A 9,306-nucleotide genomic window follows, 5' to 3' on the forward strand; every position below is an offset into this window, starting at 1 on the left:
AATGCGGAAGCATCTCTCAAGATGCAAAGCAGAGAAAATAGAAAATCAGAATGGATGTTCAGAGTTAATTTTGCTCCTTGAAGTCTATTTAATCACAAATCTGCAGGTAACACTCATCTTAATGCCTGTGCACAGTGATTCTGGAAAAAGAAGGCATTAACAAGAAAGATCCAGTAGGTTACAAGTACCATGTGTCGCAGGCAGGCAAGGGACGGTGGATTAGGTCACTTTCCATCCCTGCAGAAGCATTTCCTGTTTCTCTCCTTTTTCCTTCCCCCACCACAACCCTTACCCAACTGAGGATGCGGCAACAAGATAGTGTTACAAGTGTTACCCTTCTAGGGCACTAAATCTTAAATATTTCTAGAATAACTTTGCATCTTGCAACAGCTCCCAAAATTACACTAGAGCAGACACTAAGAAGGAAGAAGCCACGCACCCTTTCTCTGATATAGTTCTGCTTCCAGTCTCAAAATCCACCCTTCTACTCACCTGTGAAACAGCACATGCCTCATCTGGGTTTTCAAGTCGCAGTAGTGAGAATTCAATCAGAACTTTACAAGCAGCTGCCACGGACTGCAGCTGGTTCCTGGGTACTACAAAAGTAAAAAGCTTGTATCATTTAACCCCACCTTCTGAGAGTTAAATCACTGGAATACATTCTTAACTATACTGAAGAAAACAGTGTGCGAGAGACAGAAGAGAGGGTCTGATCCCAATACTCTTATAAATAGCACCTCACTCCACATTTAGTCCCAGTAACTTCAACAGAACCACTTGCAGAGTAACATACTGTATTGATAGAAGATTAAGTTTAGTCTATTTCTTTATTAGACAATAATATACAAGGAACTTCTCTAAAGCAAGAATAATTATCTATACAGGTGTAAGGACCACCATAGATACAAGGGATACTATAATAGTATTTAGTATCAGAGGGGTAGCCGTGTTAGTCTGGATCTGTAAAAGCGGCAAAGAGTCCTGTGGCACCTTCTTGACTAACAGACATATTGGAGCATAAGCTTTCATGGGTGAATACCCACTTCGTCGGATGCATGTAGTGGAAATTTCCAGAGGCAGGTATAAATATGCAAGCTATAACAGCATTTGCTATTTTGCATTACAATGACACTAAAAGGCTTCAATAAATGAGAAAAGTCATAAAGCAAAGAGTTCACCATTAGATTTCACTTACAATGCCTAGATCCTTAGGGCTGTGCTTCCCCCACACTCGTGAAACAGGCTGCTAGAACAACTGCTGGCAAGTGCCAGACCCACAAACTCTTCATTAACATCTGATTCAGAAAACAGACTTGAAGCAAGTACCGAAAGAATGACATCCCTGTTCATTACATCCCAGTCACTAGACAAGAAGTAGGACATGATGAACACTTACTTAGGCCACACACTGTAGTGATGTAATGAGTGGAGAGCGCAACAAAGGACGAGTAGAAGGGCTCATATTGTTTGTCGTGGTGCAGGATTTCAGATTCACTGCAATAAAAAAACGTAACAGGAAAGCAAGTCAGCTGCATAAAATAATAGTAAATGTTTGAGTGCTTTGAAGATGTGACATTTGTTAATACATGGAAGGCAAGATTATTTAAATTAAATGATTTTAATTCCAAATATATATTCAAAATAAAACATGGGGAATAAAACTATTTTCCACAGAGCAATGCAGCATCTCTGCTCTTCCCTATGTGCAAGGAGCTCTCTGACATCATCCATGGGGACTTCTGCATAAACAGTGAGGAAAATACCAAGGTCAAAATCCACTGTGGATCAGAGAAGAGAATTCTGATGCAATAAACATTTTGCCCTTCTGCTTTCAAGAGTTTGGCACATTTTGCCTTTACTCCCAACATCCCCTTCTATTACTTTTTAACAGAGGATCATTCTCATCTTAGCTGCCTATAAGTTTTGCACCGTTGGCCAGGGTTTGCTAGGACAGGAGGCAATTCTGCAGAATGGAGAGCTCAAAACAGTCAGTTACAGTGACAAATATAACAACATACTTTGTGAAGAGAGGAAAGGAAGGGAAATTTTTGGCAGAGCTGCCACACACTTGGAGAAAAATACATTTGCTGAAATCTGTCCTAGAGGCAAAGACATGTGGCCTCAAAGATTCATTTAAGATTTTTTTGTGCTCCCCACATAAAATCAATGTCAATGCTGGAAACAAACTGCTCACCCCCAGTGAAGGAAGTGTTAATGTCAGTTCAAATGTCTGACTAAAAATAGTAAAATAAAAAAACACCCCTATGCACATGAAAGATCTTTAAAAATAATTGCAGCTTAGTTCTTTGCTTGACAGTCAGGGAGATGGAAGACGACTTACCCACAGAACAGATACAGCATGGGCCGTGGCAGATCAAGCTTCACACACTGTCCCACTGATGTGCCTCAACATTAGCATGGATAGGCCCCCATGGAATGAGAAGGTAGCTGTGTCTTAAGGGCTAATTCAGTCCTCAGTTTTTCTTGTGACTGACGTAGTGGTGCTTATAGTGGTGACACTGTGGGATGTGGATACCTGCCCACTAGCTAATGAATCGTATCACACGAGCCATCAGATGGTCGTAACCGTCATTCAGCACCGACCAGATCTGAACTAGTAATTTAGGATGAAAGACTTGACTGTTGGTCACAAAAACTGTGGTGATGTGGTTTGATGGCCGACAGAAGACACTTTGCAGTAACAAATGAGATACTGCAGTTCAAACCCTGGAATCTGCCTCAATTCAGCAGAGGCAGGGGAAGCAGCAGGAATAGTTTCTAAACTTTCTGGCAAGGGCAAGACTTACATTGGTTATAAATACAATCTGTTGCCCTGCTGAGTGGGAGAAGAATTTTCCCATCGCTATAGGATTATTATTTAATCATTTATACTCCTGTACCTTCTAGAGACCTCAACTGAGAGGCTATCAGGACTCCATTAAGATGACGTGCACAGGCACACAGTAAGATACAGTCCTGCCCTGAGAAGCTTACGACTGAAGACAAAATGCAAGAGAACTTTTCTCATTTCACAGACAGGGGAACTGAGGCAGAGAGAAATTAAGTGACCTGCCCATGATAATACGGATTCTGCAGAAGAAGCAGAATTGAACCTAGGTCACCTGAGTCACAGTCCAGTGTCTTAACCACAAGACTATCCTTCCTCTCAGCACATTGTTTTTCTTCAATGCTCCGTGCCTACCTCCTATCCGACTGCATGATTGACTTTATCCTGCCCAGTTGCCACTGCTTTGGAAGCAGACAGAGATCCAAGAGCAGTTAGAGTGCCCCAGCGCTCAGCTAACATTTTCATGACGGTGTGTCTGGACCCCTGTTGAGTTCTATGACTGTGTTCAGTGGCAGACCATGCAGCAATAAGAAACTGACAAAGAATGATTTCCCTAATCCCCCTCATCAGATACGTAATAAATCAAATACAGACAGTGAGGGAAATATTGGAATAAGGTTTGAGTGGAGGAAAAACTCTCAAAATAAATGAATGGAAAACAAGTGGAAGATACCTTTGCAGTTTCCTGACTCTAATCTCATTGGATGATCTGCCTCTTCCAATACTGAAGAATCCCTATCTTAGTTTTCTGCCTCCCTCGAGTTTAGGCATTTGAAACCAAAACTCTCCAAAGTGAATGTAGAAGTACTCCTACAGCTTTGTCTTAAATCCCTGGAAACATGAGAGGAAGTTTTAATACTCTTTCATCCTGTCTACATGTCTGGTTATATGCTCCGGTGATTTCCACAGCACCCCATTTATTATTTATCAGTACTCTGCAGCTATTTATTTTTAGGAAGTTCTTAATGCCAGTCAGCCACTTAGGAACAAACACTTTGCCATACTAGATCGAAAAAATGAACCCTCAGGTTTGGTATCCTGTCTCCAGCAGGCAAAATACATCACGCCCTTACATTACCTGCACATTGGTGTAATCTTAAACATCCGGGAGGAGGAGACAAGGAACAACTCCCTGCTGACCTGTGCAGCGATCAGTTAATGACTAGTCTTTTCCCCTTTTCTATTTTCCAGTCACATTTTGCCATCTTATTGTGAAACTTACCTGAAATAGTTAAAGAAAATAGTTCTGAATTCAGAGCTACAGACTTGCTGTCTTCATCCCTTAGAGAGGGAATGTAGCACAGTTTATTCTTTTACGTAGGCAAGAGCAGTCAGTAAGATTCTAGGGGCTTCATTTCATGATATTCAGTTACAACAGAACAGTTCACCCCTTCCTACCTCCTGCCAGTATTTTACTCTCATGTTGTAAACCTAATTCAGATGCAAGAACAACGCCTACCAATACAAACGGAAATTGTATGTGGATTTAGGGTAACACACAGCTTAGTTTTTAATAATTTGGAAGTTCTCAGTACAATTTATTCCTGTAATTTAGGAATCAGACTGCTTCACCATAAATCCAAATAATCTAGAGGCTTGAAAATAGACCTCTCCAAAGTTCATATTCTCACATGTTCAGATTCAGTAGTAGGTTTTGCTCTTCTACCTCTTTGTGCACAATCGTAAATTAGCAGCAACATCCATACGTGATGTATTTTAAAGAGAATGAGCAAGAACAATCTGGGGATGATCATGTATCCAACCATTTGGCAGCTACTCTCAGCTATTGCTACTGTTCTGTTGTGTAAGGCAAATTGTGTGATATACAAATCCCCCCAGGGTTACATGAGGCCAAAGGCAGAGGAACTAGAAAGCAGGGAAATGAAATGTTGCACATTTCGATTTGAAGATAAGAGATTTGGTTTTTTTTTATTATTAAAAGAGCAGTCACATAGTCAATAAGTAATTTATATTCTCAAGAGGTCTGTTTTTGTAAATAATGAAGCACTGCAAAAATATTCAACTATGTAACTTATGTTGGGGCACAAATGTTTGTTAATTTATGATATTACACATTCACCATGATGAAATCTTATTTCACACAACCAGAACCCTCTGAGAGAAACACATGGGTCAGATACAGATTGTAATCTTTGTTTATATTCCAGTAGCACGCAGAGGCTCTAATCATGAGCAAGGCCCCATTGCACTGTTTGGATTTGAGCCAGCTTCTGTTGACTTTAATGGTTCAGGATCAGGCCCTTTATGTACAATAGTTTTCACGAAGGCCTCCCTCTTGAAGAGGAATAGACTGACTCAAAAAAAGTTCTTAATAGATGAACTTCTCCTGCAAGTCTGTCCCATTTGACTCAAAGAAACTCTTTTTTTGTATACACACTGGATTCCAAGTTGATGGTGCAACTTCACATCATTAATTTCATAATTCAAAGTTAATTTTACAATATTTAAGCAAGAGGGTTACTAGCTGCCAAACATCTGTCATTATGAAAACTCCTCCATTAAGCTGTTAATGCCTAAACCTAAGAACCAAAAGCAGCAGTTCTTGCACTCTTTATTTATTCAGACAGCATTACATTATGCTGATCACGATGACAACTATGCACCTCATGGATTTTATGAATTACACCAGCTGATACACAAATTAGAAAATTCAATAGTATCTTTTTGAAAATAACTTCTACCATGTCTAAAAGTTAAGCCTGGTTTAAAATATAATCATATGCATTATATTCTCTTTTCTTCCTCAGTTAAGGGTCCTCAAATCCATAGGGCTATACAGCACCACAGTGGGGCCATAGTCTGAAACAGAAGGTCCAATCTTACAAAGCACAGAGTGCCCTCAACTCCCATAAGCTTCAGTGGGTCTGGAGGGCACTCAACACATCAGATTAGGCCCTCAAGAACAGTTCTCACAATAATGATAAATCATTGGTCTAAATCCATAAATCAGGTCAATAGTTTCATTATTGAAGAAAGAACATAAAGGATCAAAGACAGCCATCGATACAACGATCAACATTTTTGAAATATGTATTTTATTAAGGCGGTGATGAATTTGCCTACTCAACAGCTGAGATCCACAAGAGAAAGACCATGCTAGGGAAGCCTTCAAAAGCAGGATTTGCAAGAATGTTCTTGAATAGCATGATCATATACATACGTGCAAAAGTTTCCTGCTTTAGGTATCTACTGTTTAGGGTATTTTGTCTGATTTGGCAAAACAATGTTTTATTGCAACTGTTTTCCTAATGTGTCAAGTTTGAGATTTTTGTTGTGTTCTTTTTTGCTTCCCAACAGGCAATTGAGAGTTATATTTCTCTGTAACTGAAAATAAGGTGGTGGTATTCATACTTAAAGCTCAGGGTATACAAGAACTACTTCAGTCATGCATGAAGAAAAGGAGGACTTGTGGCACCTTAGAGACTAACCAATTTATTTGAGCATAAGCTTTCGTGAGCTACAAGTCATGCATTAATAACTTTAGAAAATATTCTCAATGGCAAATACACTATGCACTCAAAATGAAACACCTCCAGCTTCTGGGAAAGACAGACGAGATCAGAAAGAACCTTGCCTTTGAGTAAAACTTCCACCTCCATATTTCTTAAAAATAGTTTCAGTGACAGAACCTAAATCCAATTCCATTTAATCTAATGAGATGAAGATCTAGTACCCCATTGTCCAAGGACCACAATAGTTTGCATTATGCAGCATATAAGATCACAACACATTTTTAACCAGAGAAATATGAACACAGAACAACAGTCTAAAAATACGAGAAGGGTTATAATTATCAAGGATAAGGCAGAGCTCATCTTTTTTACAAGACACCAATTAGCTCCAAAAAATGGAGAAAGGGGATATGAACCCTGTCCCCACTTGCTGCCCTTGGGAGCTCACAATCTGAGAAGCCCAGACTCTCAGAAGCTGGGGAGAAGCAGGGTGCCAGTGATCCTACCAGGGTGGAGTTCCCGGGACGCTGCTTGGAATTCCATTTTCCGTAGTAGCCTCGGGCTAGAAGCTGCTGGATACATTTAAGCCCCACCCCACCCCTGCCTGGAAAAGGCAAAGTGTTGACACCTTCCCCGTGCCCCTGAGCGCCCGCCAATCTAGCCCTCCCCAGGTCTCCCAGAGGAGCCATTGCTGTCACCGTGGCAGCTGCCCTCAGCAGCAAGACACCGAATCTGGTCAGTTTCGGTCCGGGGCCGCCGGAGACAGCGCTGAGCTGCCGCCGAGGCCCGAGAGCGGCGCCTGCCTGTCGGCGCGGGGCTCGGCTCAGACTAGCTAGGCAGCGCTAGCGGGGCGGGCTCCCCAGCCCGGCGGGGGGCAGGGGAACAGGGGAGCGGACTGGCTTGGGGTGGGGTGGGGGGCCCAGCACAGCGCCTGGAGAACGGGGGCGGGAGGGACAGGCGCGGGGCTGGGGGCCTTCTCCGACCCTGCCAGGTCCCCGCCCTCAGAGCCGAGAGAAGCGGACCGACACCCCCGCGGCCCCGGCCCCACCTCTCGATGACCGAGGCCAGCAGTTGCGGCAGCTCCCTCATCTCGAAGGCCGAGTAGGAGGCGGAGAGCAGCGGCCGCACCGCCACCTCCCAGCCCGGCTCCTCCGGGGTCTCCGCTCCGCCACCCGACGCCGCCATCTTGTTGCCGCCTCCTCGGGAGGGGGGGAAGAGCGAGAGAGAGACAGGAAACACTTCTGCAGGGACAGGAAATGACCTCATCCACCTTCCCTCGCCTGCGCGCGACACACAGTACTCCGGCCTAGCCGTATGACGTAGACAGAGGATGGGGCGGGGCGCGGCCCGAGCTTTGCTGAGGCGCGTGCGCAGATGAGTCAGCACCACCTCGGCACATGCGCAGGAGATTCTTGTCGTCCCCCGCCAGCTGCGCATGGGCAGCAGGTGCACGAGTTGCCACTCCCCGGCTCGGCTGAGCCAGTGCCGGGCCGTAGCAGCGTCGAGGTGGCCGGGCAGGAGAAGCCAGGGGCGTGGGGCTCTCTCTCCTCCCCCGACCCTGAGCCAGGAGCCGCCCGGGGGCTGGCCGTCAGCTCACGGCTGCTGGGTCAGGCCCCGGCCGTGGGGCAGACGCGCCCCGCCTCGAAGTGCCTCAGCCCCAGCTGCTGTGAGTCCGGCCCTGCCCGCTTTCGCGCCGCCCCGTCAGTCGGAGGGCGCAGCGCGGCTCTGTCTGGGGTTACGGGCAGCGTAACCGGCGGGGAGGGTTTAAGAGCCCGACCCTTGCGGTATCCCACAGTGCGGCTAACAAAAGTAGGTCGGGTAAGTTCCTCCCTCCGAGCATTTGTCAAGCAGGTATAAAGAAACTCTTTTCTGAGCAATTAGAAAGAAACCGAACAAAAGGGGAGTAAAAGGTAAATACACACTAGCTCCTTGTCTTGGCCTTTAAGGCCCCTCACCCCCTAGCCCTGCTCTCTGGGGTAGGGATTGTCTTCATTAACGCTTCTCTGAACAGGGCCTCACACAACGGGGCTTGGTTGGTATTCCCAGGCATTATAGTAATACAAACAAGTGATCTGAACCATAACGTCAAACATCCTTTCGTTTGTATTCAGAGGATATGTGATGAGCTGGGTCCTCACACAACTCCTAGTTTTCTTTTGTCTCCTAGAGCGTAAACTTCTTTGTCGCAGGCATTATGCTTTCTTTGGCATTCTTTTCAGCACTAAGCACGTTTATTTTTATGACAGGTTTCACAGTAGCAGCCGTCTTAGTCTGTATTGGCAAAAAGAAAAGGAGTACTTGTGGCACCTTAGAGACTAACATTTATTTGAGCATAAGCTTTCATGGTACAGGTCACGAAAGCTTATGCTCAAATAAATTTGTTAGTCTCTAAGGTGCCACAAAGACTCAATTTATTTTTATATTGTTTTCATGGGGCAAGAGTACTCCTACTGGTTCAAGCAGGTACCACTGAGTCAGGACTGCTGGGTTCTACTCTCAGACAGCTAGTGACATGCAAGGTGCCTCAGGCTATTCACAGTCTCTGAACCTCAATTCTCCGTTCTTTAAAATTGGTAAGGCTAATTAGCTTTCTTGTGGGTGTATTGTGACCTCTAATTTATTAATCCTTAAAGTAATGAGATTCTCAGATGAGAAAGTGAGAGATCTGAAATATTAATTAGTTGCAAGTTTTTAAAAGAAGTTAGACTATCAAACTCATTTGTATTTTTTTTATTTTCATTTTTGCTCTTTATGCAATGCTCAAAAGAGGTACGTCCCACTACTTATGTCCAGACTTATCTGGTAGACACTGACATTATGTGCAGTGGGGTAGAAGCCATCACCACTACCTCTTGTTTACACTTAAGTGATTTAACAAGTGTCTTTGCATTTTTTGAGTGGAGAAAAGGAGAAATACTTAACTTACAAATAAATTACAGATACTAATCGAAAAGATCTAACAGAAAATTCAGACATGCTTATAGA

General features: G+C 43.9%; 1 protein-coding gene across 3 annotated transcripts in view; it reads right to left on the bottom strand.

Moving 5' to 3' along the window:
* Positions 1–7,552, bottom strand: part of UBR4 (ubiquitin protein ligase E3 component n-recognin 4) — a 113,852-nt gene extending 106,300 nt beyond the window's left edge. For all 3 annotated transcript variants that reach the window (XM_073317114.2, XM_073317113.2, XM_073317112.2), the window contains exons 1-3: positions 7,370–7,552; positions 1,397–1,494; positions 493–596 (exon numbers count right to left, since the gene is read on the bottom strand). In XM_073317114.2, the coding sequence (XP_073173215.1) occupies positions 493–596; positions 1,397–1,494; positions 7,370–7,506 (339 nt within the window). In that variant the 5' untranslated portion in view covers positions 7,507–7,552. The remainder of the gene's footprint in view (positions 1–492; positions 597–1,396; positions 1,495–7,369) is intronic.
* Positions 7,553–9,306: the final 1,754 nt, after the last annotated feature.

The sequence above is a fragment of the Lepidochelys kempii genome, chromosome 18 (genome assembly GCF_965140285.1).
Source record: "Lepidochelys kempii isolate rLepKem1 chromosome 18, rLepKem1.hap1, whole genome shotgun sequence".
NCBI classification, from domain to species: domain Eukaryota; kingdom Metazoa; phylum Chordata; order Testudines; family Cheloniidae; genus Lepidochelys; species Lepidochelys kempii.